The 15,591-nt window shown below is 43.1% G+C and overlaps 5 protein-coding genes across 10 annotated transcripts, besides 1 other annotated feature; 2 read left to right on the top strand and 3 right to left on the bottom strand.

Annotated features, from left to right (window-relative positions):
- Nucleotides 1-108: 108 nt before the first annotated feature.
- BCIN_16g03080 (hypothetical protein) lies at nt 109-2,780 on the bottom strand. 5 transcript variants are annotated; one of them, XM_024698048.1, is made up of 6 exons: nt 2,446-2,780; nt 2,291-2,368; nt 2,182-2,221; nt 1,354-1,659; nt 413-1,299; nt 109-360 (listed from the first exon to the last, which is right to left on the bottom strand). In XM_024698048.1, the coding sequence occupies exons 1-6, from the start codon at nt 2,449-2,451 to the stop codon at nt 352-354; spliced, it is 1,326 nt and encodes a 441-aa protein (XP_024553863.1). In that variant the 5' UTR covers nt 2,452-2,780; the 3' UTR covers nt 109-351. The 5 variants fall into 5 exon arrangements, with proteins under 5 accessions (XP_024553863.1, XP_024553865.1, XP_024553862.1 ...); XM_024698045.1 differs by having other exon boundaries at nt 2,191-2,221; XM_024698049.1 differs by having other exon boundaries at nt 2,291-2,780.
- Nucleotides 2,434-2,451: a sequence feature (Short protein (BCIN_16g03080, ATZ58556.1) was converted to a misc_feature.).
- A 269-nt stretch (nt 2,781-3,049) lies between the features above and the next one.
- Nucleotides 3,050-6,527, bottom strand: BCIN_16g03070 (hypothetical protein). Its single transcript, XM_024698044.1, has 6 exons — nt 5,672-6,527; nt 5,469-5,621; nt 5,306-5,420; nt 5,160-5,251; nt 4,925-5,110; nt 3,050-4,874 (listed from the first exon to the last, which is right to left on the bottom strand). Exons 1-6 carry the CDS (start codon nt 6,461-6,463, stop codon nt 3,564-3,566), a joined length of 2,649 nt encoding a protein of 882 aa, XP_024553861.1. The 5' UTR covers nt 6,464-6,527; the 3' UTR covers nt 3,050-3,563.
- Nucleotides 6,528-6,633: 106 nt separating this feature from the next.
- BCIN_16g03060 (hypothetical protein) lies at nt 6,634-9,501 on the top strand. The gene is made up of 3 exons (XM_001551831.2): nt 6,634-7,098; nt 7,147-7,447; nt 7,499-9,501. The coding sequence occupies exons 1-3, from the start codon at nt 6,698-6,700 to the stop codon at nt 8,780-8,782; spliced, it is 1,986 nt and encodes a 661-aa protein (XP_001551881.1). The 5' UTR covers nt 6,634-6,697; the 3' UTR covers nt 8,783-9,501.
- A 1,163-nt stretch (nt 9,502-10,664) lies between these two features.
- On the top strand, nt 10,665-11,973 carry BCIN_16g03050 (hypothetical protein). 2 transcript variants are annotated; one of them, XM_001551830.2, is made up of 2 exons: nt 10,665-11,024; nt 11,125-11,973. In XM_001551830.2, exons 1-2 carry the CDS (start codon nt 10,949-10,951, stop codon nt 11,562-11,564), a joined length of 516 nt encoding a protein of 171 aa, XP_001551880.1. In that variant the 5' UTR covers nt 10,665-10,948; the 3' UTR covers nt 11,565-11,973. The 2 variants fall into 2 exon arrangements, with proteins under 2 accessions (XP_001551880.1, XP_024553860.1); XM_024698043.1 differs by having other exon boundaries at nt 11,095-11,973.
- Nucleotides 11,974-12,216: 243 nt separating this feature from the next.
- On the bottom strand, nt 12,217-14,877 carry BCIN_16g03040 (hypothetical protein). The gene is made up of 3 exons (XM_024698042.1): nt 14,188-14,877; nt 13,776-14,138; nt 12,217-13,723 (listed from the first exon to the last, which is right to left on the bottom strand). Exons 2-3 carry the CDS (start codon nt 14,074-14,076, stop codon nt 12,462-12,464), a joined length of 1,563 nt encoding a protein of 520 aa, XP_024553859.1. The 5' UTR covers nt 14,077-14,138; nt 14,188-14,877; the 3' UTR covers nt 12,217-12,461.
- Between the last annotated feature and the right edge of the window lie 714 nt (nt 14,878-15,591).

The raw sequence follows: 15,591 nt of genomic DNA, 5'->3' as shown, positions 1-15,591 counted from the left end.
AGATATATCCTTTATCGATCCGATCAGGTTTGGTGTTCTGACATCGAATAAAGCATGTATCTACTATTATACTTCACCTACAACTTCACTAGGATTTCGTTCAATACATGCAAAACATCACAGTCAAACAGCTTCAGGAAAATTAGATAGATCAATGGTAAAACTTGCTAATTCAATAAAGCCAACGTATCATATGAAAATTTGGAAATTTGGAAATTTGGAAATTTCTGATGGTCATAATTTCATTCCTGTCACTTATCACCCAATGAATATTGTGATATTGTTGTCCACTCAAATTGCCCTTCGGCTTTCCCCACAGAGAGGTAGATTCTCAGAATTATGAACATGCAATTAGTAACGCTACAAGTTTGTTAGTATGTCTTTGTCCCGAAGAGTGAAGAAATCTACTTACAGGAGGAACTGGTGGGCCTCCACCTGGTCTGTATTGTTGTTGGCCAGGATAAGCACCACCTGGAGGAGGAGCGCCATATTGACCTTGTTGTTGAGGAGGAGGAGGATATTGGCCCTGTTGTTGAGGAGGAGGAGGATATTGGCCTTGTTGTTGTGGAGGATATCCACCAGGCTGTTGTCCATATCCTTGAGGAGGAGCACCGTATCCTTGTTGTGGCTGTCCATATTGACCGGCAGGTGGTGGGGGACGGCTTCCTTGTTCATCCTTGGTATCGTAGGAAGAATCAATAGCACCAACCAAAAGCTTCAATAACCACAAGTCAGGAGTCAAATCTGTTCCTGGGTTGGTTCGGGCCATCTCATCTTGTTCGGCTTCGAAGTTGGATGTACAATCGATCAAATCACCGATGGTTCTATCGTCGTCGAGTTTTTTCAAGAACTCAGTGGCCTGCTTGTCATTGCCGACTTGTGCGAATTGATAAGAAATGGCTTGTTTGCCATATGGAGTACGTGCGAGCTCGGCCGAGGAGTTTTTAACAAGTTGGAAAACATCATCTTGGTTATCTGGTTGTCCATCGGTAATAACGATAACCAAAACTGGCTTTTGAAGTGAGTTGGATCTGACCTTGCTCATGATCAATGGCTCCACAACCTTGTTTCTAAGCTGTGCACCTAATGGAGTCAAGCCCTTGAATTGGACACGTTTGACAAGTTCCTCAACTTCTGGCTCAGATCGAATGTGGTTGCCTTGTACGTCACTGTTGATAAAGCGCACTTCGATTCCGTCGGCATCGAATAGAGATCCGGCGTATGCAGCTCTTCCCAATACGAGCTTCATGTCATCGATACGAGAGCCATTCTCCTGGAAAATCATAGAACCACTGTCATCTTTACGGAGTTAGTATTTTATTGTATGACGCTCAAACATGCTTGCGAACATACCAACGAATAGAATAATGTCGAATAAAGCAAGCTTTACAATATCAGCGCCCAACTCCTTGGGTACGTTCCAGGTTTGGCAGAGTTGATCAATCTTTTGAGGGGCAATGGCGCAGATCTGATCAAGAATTTGAGGGTTTCTGAAGAAACTACCCAAGTTCTTCTCTCGAATAGTTGCCTCAAGAGATTGCTTAACTGCTTGTGGTGGAATGGAGCTTCCGCCTGGAACGTAACCCAAAGGTCCGGCGCGAGGTGGAGCTCCTCCTTGTGGTGGTGGTGGGCCGCCAGGGTAGGCTTGATATTGCTGACCTATTTGAGATTGTGTTAGTGGGTTTCCAGCATTTTGTCCATATTGCGAGGGAGGAGGAGGAAATGATTGCGTTGGTGTGGGAGGCTGGTCTCGTGTATTTGATGGATATGGTTGATATGGTTGCTGATGTGGCTGTTGGTATGGCTGATTTGATTGATATTGTTGCGGAGGAGGTTGCGATTGCCCATATTGACCATATTGTTGGTACTGTTGGGGAGGTGGAGGCTGCCCATATGGTGGGTTATACTGATTGTACTGTTGCTGTTGATGTTGCTGTGGTGGAGGTGGAGGTGGAGGATATCCATATGACTGAGGATGGGGCGACGTTGGAGGCTGCCCATAAGGAGATGCTGGCGGTTGCCCGTAAGGCGATGCTGGCGGTTGCCCGTAAGGCGAAGGCTGTCCGCCATATGGGGATGGCGGGGGTTGACCATAGGGAGTCGGGGATGGGGATGGTTGACCATGCGATGGATATTGCGGATGGGGGGATGGGGATGGATGCACAGGTGAAGAAATCTGACCTTGCTGACCTTGACCATACTGTGGTTGACCGCCAGTTGGCTACATTGTAATCAGCAAACATTCATTTCCAAATAGACATTGAGGATTTGCAAAGAGAAGTAAACATACATATGGTGGCTGACCAGCTTGAAGACCTGGAGGTGCTCCTCCTTGAGCCTGCTGTGCAGCTGCCATCTTAGAAGCTAGCTGTCCCCCCGGATATGCATTAGTATTTGGTCTTCCGTACATCTTGATTTGTGTGTATATAGACTTTAAAAGCTTACCCCCATTCTTTCGAAGTAAGATTTTAATAGTCTTTTGTAGGTTGATCTTTGGGAACGTGTCCGGAAACAAAAGGATTCTTAAGTAGTTTATGTAGACTATGAAAGGTCTAATGAAAGGTCGTCGTGGATATTTGAGTAATGGGAAAAAGTAAACCGTGGCGGGCGTAGCTTAATATGATGGTGGGGTGATGATATAATGAATTACCTGTTGATGACGAACGCAGGGATTCACAGCCTTGTAACACGCTCTAACTACGATATGTACGAAGGACAAACGACTAGTGATAAAGTAAATTAAATGGACCATTCACATCTGTTTCGTCAATTATCTATTCAAGGTAGAGGGATGAACTCTTGGGGCTTGGCATATTTTGAGACTTTTGACCTCTCATAAGGCGTTTAGTTGCCTTTGCCATGCTGACCTTGCTTTGAGCATGCTTGCCACATGCTTGGTCGAAAGAGGCTATGCTACATTTGTACCTTGCACTGGTGCAAAGCTTACTGTTACATGTGCGATGCAATACCAGTATGGAGATAGACGTATCTGTAGGGTATTATACGAGCTACTGTCTTCTTTGCTTCTAATCGTGTGCGAAGATTCAAATGTAGATGAACATTTGAGCTTCGTACACCGTCAGTCGGATGATCACGGCAACAAAGATACGGTTCAGGGGTTAAGAGGGGTCAATACACTGCACTAACGAAGATGCCGAGCTAATAGTGGAGTCCAGTAAACATTTAGGCTTCGTTTCTATGCCGACTATTGCGAAAGACTCCAGTATAATATATTGACCTAATCAAATAATGATTATCTGCTTCGCTGTCTTCTTCAATACAACCCCATAAGATAGAGTCGTACGAATCTGCTCATATCATTCTTCGAAACGTGCTCAGCGAAGTTAGTGATGTAGAGCTACGACGTCTAAAAATGTGTGGAAGCTACCCCTCCATAAGCAGTGTAACAATGCAGCACAGCCCAATATTGACCCTGCGGAAAGCCTGTCGTATCAAAATGTGACGAGGCCATTTGCGAATTTGACCAATGGGAGATTACACTTAACAGCCACAGTACTTGGTCGAAAAAAGTGTAAAATTTCAATTAGTCTAAGTACCATTCACTATAACATTGATACATGGTCATGAGAAGGTGTTAACGGCACCAATTCATCTTCATCACCATTCAATAATCCTCTTTGTTCCCCTGTTCTTGCTTCTCTTGCAAGCCCCGTCTCCATACCCATATCCTCCTGTCCATTCGTTCTTCTAGTTTCTTCTGCACCATTCAATACATACCAGACGTCTTTCTTCGTCAGAAATCCTTGTAACACACCTCGATCGCAATAAAGAACATATCGAACACCTAACTTTTGAAAATAGTTTGCCGTGAGAAGAAGGTTTGAGCGTGAAGGTAAAGTGATAGGTGTTTGATCCATCCATGGTCGAAGATCAAGTGTTGTTCGTGGATCCGCAAATGGTTGATGTGAAAAATATGCTTCCGTCTCAGGCCGAAGTGATCGAGGGGATTGTGTGGATATTCTGAGATTGTATTGAAGTTCCGCTCGCGATATGTATCCTAATAATATAGCTTCTCTAGGATCCGAGATCACAGGAAAGCCGCGATATGGATGACTTGCCAAAACATTGGTCAAAGATTCAATAGTATGACCAGTAGCGGTAAGCACGACAAGATCTTCAATTCGAGTCATAATTTGCCGAACCGATATATCAGGTATGGGTGTCTCATCACTGTTATCCAAGAATGGATATTCATTCAAATGAATCCAGCTTTCATATATTCCACGCTTGCCGAAAGCATCGCCAACCCATTTACTAATCATGACAGCAATCATAATTGGTAAAACATATGTTAAAGCTCCGGTAAGCTCGAACATAATAACGACAATTGAAACTGTCATTCTAGTTACACCACCTAACGCAGCAGCAGCTCCAATAATCGCGTATGTGCCGGGAGTAACACATGGAACATCTGGCTCGCAGGTGGCGAATGCAAAGAATTTGGGGAAGTTGTGAACCCATATCTCGACTAGGATGCCAACGGCACGACCGAAGAGCGCCCCTACTGCCATTGAAGGTAAAATGATTCCTGCTGGGACTTGGAGTCCAAATGTCATGGATGCTAAGAAGAAGCCCAGTACAGCTGCAAACAGTAATAAAAATATCGTTCCAATAGTAGCAGCACCAGTTTTGCATAATCCAAACTGGTCATCGGTAAGCTTTGAACACTCGGCAAATAAGGAGAAAACTAGTTCAGAAGATTGAGTTCGCATGTAAAGGTTTGGGTAGTTGACTAAAGCAGTTAAAGTGGCAACGATCATAACCTGTGTTATCGGTCCAGGAAGCCAAGTAGCAGTTTTCTTCCATTGAAAAATGCTTGTATTAACTTTGATAAACAGTCCGCCGTATATTCCCTGAGTGATGTTAGACCATAGAAGTAATAACTTTTCTAGAGAACTCTTACCCCTAAAATACCTAGAAAAGCATAGGGTATCATTTCAAATCCATGCCAACCTGTACTGTAAGTAACTTGATATAGAACAAGCTTTCCACTTCTAAAAGGATCCAATGCTTGTAAAGTTACTGCAGCCGTCATCGCACAGACAAAACTTTGCCACATAGTTTTGTCGGGAAAGTAGTATGAGAGTTGCTAGATTTGATTAGTCCAAAGACATGATGATAATTCATCAGGCACCTACCTCTAGACTGAAGAGCACACCGCCAATGGGAGACCCGAAGGCAACTGATATACCAGCAGCCGCGGCCGCTGAAAGTACCTCACGTTTTCGAGCTGAACATCAAATTAGACGAAGATCAAGTTTCAAATTTCAGATATCTGACGTACCTTCGTTACCATTGATGTTGACAAATAATTTCATGAAAACATTTGCACAGCAACATGCTACATGTACAAGCGGGCCTTCTTTACCAAGCCACATTCCAGATGCAACCGATAGACACTACTTAAATCAGTATCTCACCCGAGCTATATATCTAACGAAACTCACCAGTCCAAGGGACTTAATAACCAATGTCCAGATTCCCATAAAACGCCGAATCACAAAGCCACCTAATATCGTTTTGATCTCAGGAATACCACTATGCTTCGCATATAAAGAATATTCTTGGACCAAAACACTTGAAATAAAAGCAAAAGACAGCTACTCTACGTCAGTAATCGCACCAAGTATAATCGATGGGCCCAACCTACTGAGAATAATATGAAAAAGAAATACTCTATAAACCATTTCCCACCAACTGAACCAATGTTTGACGCAACACTCCACGGTATCCAATCACGACACTTGGCAACACTGTCATATCCGTAGCAGCAGAAGAACTTGTTAAGGTAAAAGTGACCTCCGTCTTCTCCAGCTCGACAATATCCCGTCTTTAAATCTGCCAGAAAATCCGTGACAATATCAATTCCGGCTGCAAATGCGCCTGCTGCCAGCCCAGTCAGAACAAGAACTATCCATATCTGACTTGCATCCAAAAGCTGTTGTATATATCCAACCAATCCTGTTGCGCTCGAGTATAACGTCCGTAGTCTTTGTCGTTCTTTCGTGTATTCAAAGATCCAATCAATAGCTGTCATATCCTCATATCCAACCCGTCGCCCTGGCCCCTCAACATACCAGTCCAATGGCCCTCCATCTTTAGGCTTAGGACTATGTTGTGAATTATTTCCTATTGGGTATGCTCGACCATTCCCTGGGCTTGTTGTGCTTCCTCTTGGTGATGGTGTGTTATGCCGCGACTGGGATCCACTACTGGGTTTGGTAAATGCAGATAGAAAATTCGACGTCGCAGGTTGTTTCTGTTTGCGCTTAAATGAGAAGTGGTTTGGGCTGTCTTCGTCAAGTGGATCGTCTGCAAGTACAGCTTGGGGATCATCGTTATCGCTGTCATCTTCGGCCGAGAGGTGATTTGGTGGACTGCGACTCGACGACGAGTCGGGCTGTCGCCGAGTTGCGAAATAACCCGCAGATGAACTGGCCATCTTTATACATTCGATAGAAACATCTGCATCTTCTGCAATAGTCGTAAGCTGGAATAGCTTTGTCGTTGACTTAGAGTCTCGAGTGCTCTAGAATCCTCCGGATCAACGTTTTACCGAATTCCGACCGAAAGCTATTTGATACCCAATCCTAATTCTACCAGTGCTTCGAAGATCAAAATTCATTTGATTCCAACGTGGATGAATTAAAGGTTCTAAATATACTGTGAATCAAGCATGTCAGAATCAAAGGTCGGTGATAGCTCAAATCCTGAGCCAACGGGTCTCAGTAGCCCTGGCGCAACTTTTGAAAAAATGAAGGACCTCTTAAAGGCGAAAGACGACACTTCCAGGTTCGTAGGACTTGCTCTCCTTAAATCCGTTCTTGACAACGAACAACAGCTCGTCAAAAATACAGAACGCCTACAAATACTTTGGGAATCTATATCCTCAAAGTTCTTGGATCGACTATTGCGAGCTCAACTTAGTGGGAAGATTGACAAGGCCCAAGCAAAAGATATGGTAGATCTCGCAGTAGCTGTACTACATACATTCTCTATATTATTGCCAGAAAATACTCGAAGGGGACCACAGCTCACCGGGAGAACAGGACCGCTGGTTAAAGCACTTGTTCAAAGGTAACACTCCAACTATCCGCACATGAATCACGTGCTAATGCTATCTAGTTCCCCTGAAACTACACAGTTTATTCTCCAAACGCTGTTGACTATAGTCAGTCAAGTAGAAGGCTCTCTAGAACTTTTAAAGATTGAGGATCTCTCTTCATTGACAGAGATCGCGCCACAATGCCCTCTTGTTCTTGACATTCTAAACTATACTTGGGCAAATGTTTCAACGATCGAAGTACAAGCTGTCCATGAAAGTATCAATCGAGTGATCCCAAATCTCCTTGTAGTGTTTAAAGGAACTGATGCTGTCACATTTTTATCTTTTGTTTCAAGCTTTATACCTAAGTTATCTTTCGAGGTATTCATCAATACTCCCTCTATTAAAAGTAACGAGTCTAACGTGTTTTAGGCGCTTCCGCGTAATCCAAAGTGGCTTAAGTCTATAGTTGTCTTGCTTCGCGAGTTGGTCAACAGGAAGCCCACACTCGCTGGTAGAGTTGCATATACCCAGGCGGCAGCGGCATTGCTACAAGCATACCCTGTGACATGCCCTTCATTGTTGTTCAACGATGAAAATCTGCATACCTCGAACAAGAATGAAAGTAATAGCAAGCCGTTTTCTTATTTATTTGTAAATCTTCTATTGATTGACTTGCGATCATCCTTCCCGTCACTCTTAGCGAAATTGAATAACAGTGACTATTCAAATATCTCACAACGACTTGCAGCCGCATTTGATGTTCTCTCAAGCTTCATAGGATACCTTGTTCGAAGTCTCGATGAAGAAAATTCCACATCCTTCACCGTGCCCCCAGATCTAATGCTGAAATTGCGAAAGGATATTGCCGAGACTATGTCTTTGGCAATTGAATACCTGCGAGATAGATGGGACGCATCTATTGCTGGTGCCTCTGGATTACACCCTTCTGCACGAGCTGGAACAACTGCCACGTCTGAAGGAACGAGACTCACTTTAACCTGGGATTCTATTCAAGATAAGGTTACTACGGACCCCTTGATCCTAGCTAGTATCAGGGCATTAGCCATATGGATCCGTGAGGATGAGAACGAAAATTTACGCAAAGAAAGTGCTGGTATGATGGATATGTTCATTGAGCTATACAAAATAAGTACTATGGATGAGCCTGACTTCAGATATCCTATATTACTGGCGCTCGAAGGAATCATGACCACTGAGGATGGAGTGGAAGCTTTCTTGAATCAGGATGGGTGGCAAGTAGTTTCTGAAGATCTCCTCCTTATCCTTAGCCGTGTTGCCGATACCACACCACCCACAAAGTTTCAATCTTCCATAACTGCAGAAGCAGCAAGAGGTCTCCAAATCGTACGAATTCTACTCGCAGTCATAGATGAAGAGTCAACATCGTTTATTAAACAGGAATGGTTAACTCTGATCTCAACCACATCTGCCATAAAATTAGCTGCCTCATCATCATCTTCGGTGGCCATAGAGCTACACATTGCCATGCTACAGCTATCTACAGCATTGTTATCAAAATCAGGAGATGGCATGCGAAAGCGTTACTCGAAGGATCAAGAAGCTCAAAGAAAAATGGCGGAGGAATTAGAGGTCATCGTAGGAAATATGGGAGATAAGCAAGAGGCGGCTGAGTTTAAGGAGTTGCTTTCAGACGTGATTTTAGATTTAGAAAATTTGAGAGTAGGTATTTGATCACTGATATCTTTACAAAGGAGTTCAAAATGAAGTACGGTCTCTACTTCCATGGATATCGTAGTAATATTAGCAACTCTACAAGGAATTTAGGTCCGCAACAGGCTATCACTTTTCCGCGTTTCCCGGTCAATCACAACATTTTTTTATTGCCAACCCCATTTTAACCTGCTGTATCTTCCTATCTTCCTATCTTCTCCTTTCATCCCTCCTCGTTCAGTAACTATCTCGACTTCCACTTCATGGGAGCCCAATCCATGAGCAGTAGCCTATTACTCAAACCATGGGAAAATTTCTAACATTCTTTTGCTTCTTCTCTTTACAACATAGAAAAAAAGCTTAAAAGTTTAAGCCAGAGTCCATTTTCTATGCGTGGTAGTAAGTAGATCTTCATTTGAATTTGTGAACAAATTGATAATTCTTTGATGGCGATCCCCATATCTACAGATAAGTATTTACGCTTTCAACCCAATTGTAAGCAGCTCCTTTCATGCTTGTGTTTGCTATTTACATGTGATTTCTTCTGATTCGATGACTTGTTTCCCCCTTTCACTATCTCTCCAGGCTAGTTCAGACGGGGGTTAAGGGCTTCAACAGGAGCGAGAGGGAAAAATACAATCGCAAGAATGATAATCTTAATTTCTCCCTTACTATTGGAATATGGATCCAAAGCTCATTTTTATCTACGGATTCAATCTCCGCCAAAAATGTACAATCCAAACCCAGACTTTTGTACTAGGTCTCTCATCACATCTAATGACGCATAATCGAGATAGGATGTTAACCCTTGAATGTGACATGTAACACTGATATCGAATACCGGAACCGATTCCGGCGTACGATCTGATTTATGGAGGTTCTCGTGGCTCTCGCTTGATAAACATAAACGTTTATATGTATGTTGTGTACACGGATGCGAAAACAAACTTGGAAGAGACCTTGAAGGGAAGAAGAGGTGAGAGTTCGCGTGAGATGAGATGATTGGATGAACTTGGATATAGAATTAATTTTGGTTGGAGTGAGACTTTTTAGTATGTTGATCTTTAATACATTTAAAATCTCTTTGCCCCTTAAATGCGAGATCTTGATTTTTGAAGTAGGAGATGGGGCTATTTAGTTTTGATTTTCCGTATAAGAGATCTTGAAGTCAGGCAAGAATACGTTGATCCTGGCCTAATCGTATATTCAGTGAACTACTTGAGCAATGAGTTCGAGATATCCTTATGATATGATTTCAATCTTCGTACTCATCACTGCTAAATTAAATCCTATGCGCTAGACCCAAATATCACAAGTTATCCATGTCATTTGAACTCCTCGGATCTGACCGTTGTCGCATCGTCCAAAAAAATATCCCAAGTTCCACTTCGAGTATCATAACACCAAAACGGCAAAAGTATTCCGAGCCATTCATCATACTGTGACAATATCATTAGGAAATGCACGCTCATATCCCTGGATGAGACACAATTCTCTGGTAGTTGCAGTAGTCATAATACTATATGTATATATCCATAAAACAAAGTATACATCACTTAAACTTGAGAATATCTCCTACCATGTAAACGGAACCGCAATATAACGAAGAATTCTGTGGGATCTAGTTCCATATATATGTCGTCTTTCTAACATCATAGGAATTACAAAGAAAGTATCCGTTCCTGGACATTATGCACTTTGTGTTGCACAGTCTGAGTTGCACAACACTCGTATCCTCGATGTGTCTGACACTCGTGGGATGGAACTTCACTCTACAACCATCGTCGAGCAATGTACGTTTATGATGTAACCCGGGGTTGCCGATAGCATCTGGATTTGAATTCTGGGAAGGTAAGCATAGCGATAATATAGTCTGAGCCTTTGGACTCTGATTTTGCAAAATGGTATTCTTGCACAGTTAAAAGAACTTCAGATCAAATACTGAGTTCCATCTCACCATTTATCGAAAAGAGATCATGATTGTATACCCGTCGTGAAAGTTTCACAATGGGAGAATCACTCCGATATTGTGGCATATGAACACATTGAACACTTCGATTTGAGGATCTTAAGTTCGTCGTACAAATCGAATTCTTGTATTAAAAGAGATGCATTTCTTCTTTTGAAGATTGCAATTTTTCTACCATTATCAAAACCAATACTGCAACTTTCTACGTCAAATCAAACATGAATCTGCAAAAGTTCCTCGTGGTTCTCTCTTCCCTCACTGTCGTAGGACTTTCGGCTCCAGTAGTCTCACAAGGTACGTACGGGAGCTATCCTATTTCATCACGCCTGAAAAATAGCACAAAATGCCAAGAATACTATGAAAGCCCAGCATAAAACTCACAAACAAACAACAGAAACCTTGGAGATCATCGAGCTCAATAAACCCACCGCTATAATCCCCACCGGACATGCACTCGATCAACAAAGCCCCAACACCAACACCCACCACATCTCGCAACCCACCAAAAAAGACGCATTCGAAATTCTAGACAAGACAACCGAGCTTGCTCTCAGCCGCAAAAGCACCCTCAAACCCATCGAAATCATCCTTCCAAAATCCCCAACAAACCAAAACAAGCGTGAAGACCAAACAATCTCTGTCGCTCTCAGCCTCAAAACCACAAAAAACCCCATCGAAACCCTCATCCCGACTTTTACATCACCGCAAAAAAAGCGCGGAGACGAAACTATCGTCTGGGCTCCACCACCTCCAACTTCAAAGATTCCGCAAAGACGAGGTGATGCCACGGTCGTTTGGGTGCAACCTCCTCCTACACCGAAGATTCCTATGTAGTTGGTTTTGACGACAATTTCTGTTCCAACATCCGCAAGATCTACGTGTCGTATTTTCGAAGAATTGGATGTCAGGGTCTCGAGAGGAAGGCGAGCTATAGGGTAGAGAATCACGATGTTACGAATCATAAGGTTTTGAATTTGGTCGGGATTTGCTAAGTCGTGGGGATCTTGCACTTGCGGAATATAGAAAGGTGGCTTTTATACAAGAGACGTTCTGCGTATGTTCAAAGACCAATGTCTATACATAGTTTGTGAATCACTTCTCTATGTTTCAGCAGTAGCACAGGTACAGCAATGAAAATTTCTGAGAAATCAAGTACAAATGTACCAACGATTGAATTTCATTTCCTAGATATTCTAATCCTTTCCTCAAGTGAAATCAGACTCGATGTGCTAGGCGGGGATCACTCGACTTTCTTCAGAATATGCTATTTTATTTTCAAAGATGATGTGATTATCAAGTAGAAAGTTAGAGAGAGGGCTCTTCCATTTGTGGAAGTGGAGTATTAGCCTGATTCCCCGATCACGTGGATTATTGAATAAACTACCGTCAATGAATCATTAAGGAGAGGTAGCTTCGAAGTTATACCCTTTTCTACGTTACAATATTATCAGCCAGCAATGATCATGATCTTGTGCAGAAAAAATGGCAATAGAATTATTGGAAATCGTTATTATATAATATTCATTACTATCTCATGACATGTCGTTGCATTCCATATAGGTCTTAAAGATCTAGGATATTCACTCGTTTGACCCTTCCAAAAACGCCTCGCTAAACTTTCGATAATATCCAAATACCCATACATCCCATCTTTTCTTCAAAACCATGTTCTCATCCTAGTGATCCTCGCAAAAAAAAAAAAATGCTTATTAGATGCAGTGGGAAATACCACTAGCTTCTATCCAAATCAGCCTTCCTGAACCCCGCCAAAACTTTTTGCCCCACCCCTTTTTTAGGCGGTACCACGCCTTCCCCTCTTCTCGCTACCGGCTGTGGATACGTTGGCTGAGCTACTGTTGGAACTTCCTGTACAGGTTGTAGAGCTGTACCACCTTGTCTGCTTGACTTCTTATCCTTCGAAGAACTTGAGCCTGCCCTTTTCGGCGAATCTACATGCGTACTCGAACTCGAACTTCTAGCTTCCACAGGCAAACTCGGTTGCCTGTGATCCTCACCCTTACCCAATAACTTCTTCGGTAAGCTTGGTACGCTTTTCCAGCTTTTCTTGATCTCTTCATTCTCCTCTCTTTCCTTTTCCTCTTCTCTTCTCTTTCGAATCTCCGGATCTATTTCTCCTCTTTCCTCTGCTTCTTTGAGTCTTCGGGTGTTGATCGTTTCGATAGCTTCAGAAGTAAGTTCTTGTTTCATCATTCTTTCAATAACGTCATGTTTGCGTGTACGTTTGTCGCCCATGGATATTAGAACTCCTCCCATAATGTTGCAAGTGATACTAAAGCATAGAATGACTGTCGTGAGGGCGAATGGTCGAGTTTTGTAAGAGATTCCCCATGTACATGCACCTAACGTGATCTGAAGACAAGAATGTAAATCGAGTAATAAAACGACGGCAAAAAGTAATTTCAAAGGGAATGCGTAATGGGTTTCTGTCTCGTGTGGCTTATAGAATGTGTGACTTTTGGAAAATTTTCGTTCGTGGTATTCGAGGACACTCTGCTCTTCTGGGGAGAGAACGGTATATTCATAGTTTGGTTCTACTTCTGTTTGATTGCGAGCTATCATTTTATCGGCGTACTTCTTGGGTATGCGAGGCGCAATTCTACGTGCGAAACTTTTGGGCATTCGACGGGCGCAAAGACTCTCGATATCGACTTGAGGAGGTGGAGCAATATCTTCCTTGCGTTGTTCTGGGAGATCGTTATGGTCCCATAGCTCTGGGAGACCGAGCTTTTCGCGACGTTTCCAAGTTTTGCGGTGATAGTGTGCTATATAGGCCATGTGGTAGGTATCAACTGCACGGAAAGGGGCTAGACCATCACCAATGATTGCGAAAAGAGCGACGAGGACATTATCAACAATGTTGACAATGTAATCTTTTTGAGAACCTAGGGATATCCAGCCGATAAGAAAGAGTACCCAGGCCGCACCGAATAGCGTGATCAAGGTTGCGTATACTGTGATGAATAGTCCCAAAGCTACACAAATCAGGTTAGTCAAAAGCAAACCTGTAGTGAAGAATTGACTCACGTCTGCGGACATACTGTCCAAATCCTTTCATCGAACGCTTGAATTTTGCTCGTCGGGAATGAAGTTGATGTCTAACAAGATCATCTAGCTCATCCACCTCAGCGGTTGTCCAACCACCAAGCCTTTCCCCATCGGGCAAAACGGCATACTCTAATTTTGGCGGCTTCCATGTATCACTATCCGCTTGTTTTTCTGGACTTCGTAGATTCTTCAACTTTGCTTTGATCTTATCAATCGTGCGTACTTCTCCCGGGCGTTCTGAAAGTTTATATGTCGGTTGACGATTAACGAAGCCTCCCATTTGAGGCACGAAGAGGGAATTCTGGACATTGGTAAGAGTGGAGAGAGTGGATATTTCAGGATCTGCAGAGAGTCAGTCTAGTAGCTGAAAAGCTGGTATGGCTATACATGCCCACAACATCTAGCAAATCTACCATATCAGGGTCGTATTCATGCTCATACGATTCGGGCTCTTTAGAGTACTCCCCGCGACCAAATAGCGACCGAAAGCGGTTGGTAAATGCATTTCCTTGCGATGGAAGAGGGTGGTTTGCCGCCTGAGTGACGGATTGTTCTGAAAGCCCTGTGCGGTTTTGCTGTGTACTTCCATGAGGTAGTGGAGTTGAGGAAGATTTCTCACAAAAGTCTCTTGCTGAGGGAACATTTCGTGATTCGGCATTCGACGAGTCGCGATAGATACGAATGGTAGGTCGTTGGTGTGTGGTCAGAACCGACTTTACTTTTCTACCAACTGCAACAATTGGGTTCTCAGTTGTTGAAGACGATGGCAAAGACTGTGGTGAGCCTTGGTGAGCCATTTTGAGGGTGCTTTCTCCAATCGCTGGCTGTTACTCCATATAACGAAGATTTGGTATAATTGTCGTAGCAGCACGAATTTGAAGTTGTAGCATTAACTGAAATCACAGAACGCGCTTAGAAGATCGATGCCTTGATATGTTCGAGTCTCGAAATACATGCGATTGATTGTAGAGAAGAGCACAACAGACTGATTTCAGGGTCCAATGGACCTACTAATGTAATGCTATCTATACATTTATCCAGGTTACACAGGGGTGCGACCCTGTTTTGGGTCGACGATGTCATTTTGCAGGTAAAATTGCAGTGAAGATGGCAGCGCGTCGCTCACATCCCAGGGGCGATCTGTTGGCAAACTTCCAAAATACCTTGGAACAGGATCGTAGATGGCAGGGCTACTCAAATTTGATTGGCCAAAGTTCAGCAAGTTATGGGATCAAAAAGCAGGTTTCTTGAAAAGACATGAGGAATCGACGAAACAGAAAAAATCAACAGATACTGGAGATGTTCATGAATGTTTTATTGATAGGAATATATGGTAAGAGGGGAATTGAAATATATCAAAGTGAAAGTTTATATCCATATTGCAAGGAGGTACTATTCAATCACTTACCGATATTGAGAGGACTGGAAGTTGAAGAATTGGGATTGCGGGATCACCAGATAATTGCACTTGCTTACTAATCGCGCAAAAAGCCCACTAAGAGAGATTTGAGCCACGTGCCGTACACACATCACGTGCAAACAAGCAGCTGTGCGTGCATGGATCATGGACGGCTTGAGTCTCAAAGGTCTGCTGCCTCAAAATTAAGGCTCTCAACCGGGGAATCGATTTTCCTCCACGGGACTGAATAATCTGATATCGGCTCGAAATTTCATGTATGGAGTGATGATTTCCATCGGCCCCTTACTCACCGCTACACACCATACATAATCAAAAGATTTGTTTAGAGGGGAGGGGAATACTAGACAGGGTTACAGCTGCGACCGATCAAGGGTT

The sequence above is a fragment of the Botrytis cinerea genome, chromosome 16 (assembly GCF_000143535.2).
Source record: "Botrytis cinerea B05.10 chromosome 16, complete sequence".
In the NCBI taxonomy this organism is placed as follows: Eukaryota; Fungi; Ascomycota; class Leotiomycetes; order Helotiales; family Sclerotiniaceae; genus Botrytis; species Botrytis cinerea.
Note: the sequence above shows the minus strand (reverse complement) of the source record. Positions and strands in the feature narration are given on the sequence as shown.

What these genes read in the sequence shown, in the direction of transcription:
- BCIN_16g03060 (XM_001551831.2), top strand. Translation starts at nt 6,698, where the DNA reads ATGTCAGAATCAAAGGTCGGTGATAGCTCAAATCCTGAGCCAACGGGT. An exon ending in GTTAAAGCACTTGTTCAAAG is followed by an intron (nt 7,099 to 7,146) that starts GTAACACTCCAA and finishes AATGCTATCTAG; the next exon opens with TTCCCCTGAAACTACACAGT. An exon ending in TACCTAAGTTATCTTTCGAG is followed by an intron (nt 7,448 to 7,498) that starts GTATTCATCAAT and finishes AACGTGTTTTAG; the next exon opens with GCGCTTCCGCGTAATCCAAA.
- BCIN_16g03050 (XM_024698043.1), top strand. Translation starts at nt 10,949, where the DNA reads ATGAATCTGCAAAAGTTCCTCGTGGTTCTCTCTTCCCTCACTGTCGTA. An exon ending in GGCTCCAGTAGTCTCACAAG is followed by an intron (nt 11,025 to 11,094) that starts GTACGTACGGGA and finishes ATACTATGAAAG; the next exon opens with CCCAGCATAAAACTCACAAA.
- BCIN_16g03080 (XM_024698046.1), bottom strand. An exon ending in AAGCTGGTCAGCCACCATAT is followed by an intron (nt 2,222 to 2,290) that starts GTATGTTTACTT and finishes ATTACAATGTAG; the next exon opens with CCAACTGGCGGTCAACCACA. An exon ending in CGACATTATTCTATTCGTTG is followed by an intron (nt 1,300 to 1,353) that starts GTATGTTCGCAA and finishes AACTCCGTAAAG; the next exon opens with ATGACAGTGGTTCTATGATT.
- BCIN_16g03040 (XM_024698042.1), bottom strand. Translation starts at nt 14,076, where the DNA reads ATGGGAGGCTTCGTTAATCGTCAACCGACATATAAACTTTCAGAACGC. An exon ending in TGGACAGTATGTCCGCAGAC is followed by an intron (nt 13,724 to 13,775) that starts GTGAGTCAATTC and finishes TGATTTGTGTAG; the next exon opens with CTTTGGGACTATTCATCACA.
- BCIN_16g03070 (XM_024698044.1), bottom strand. Translation starts at nt 6,463, where the DNA reads ATGGCCAGTTCATCTGCGGGTTATTTCGCAACTCGGCGACAGCCCGAC. An exon ending in TCTTTTTCATATTATTCTCA is followed by an intron (nt 5,622 to 5,671) that starts GTAGGTTGGGCC and finishes GACGTAGAGTAG; the next exon opens with CTGTCTTTTGCTTTTATTTC. An exon ending in CTTTTCTAGGTATTTTAGGG is followed by an intron (nt 4,875 to 4,924) that starts GTAAGAGTTCTC and finishes AACATCACTCAG; the next exon opens with GGAATATACGGCGGACTGTT.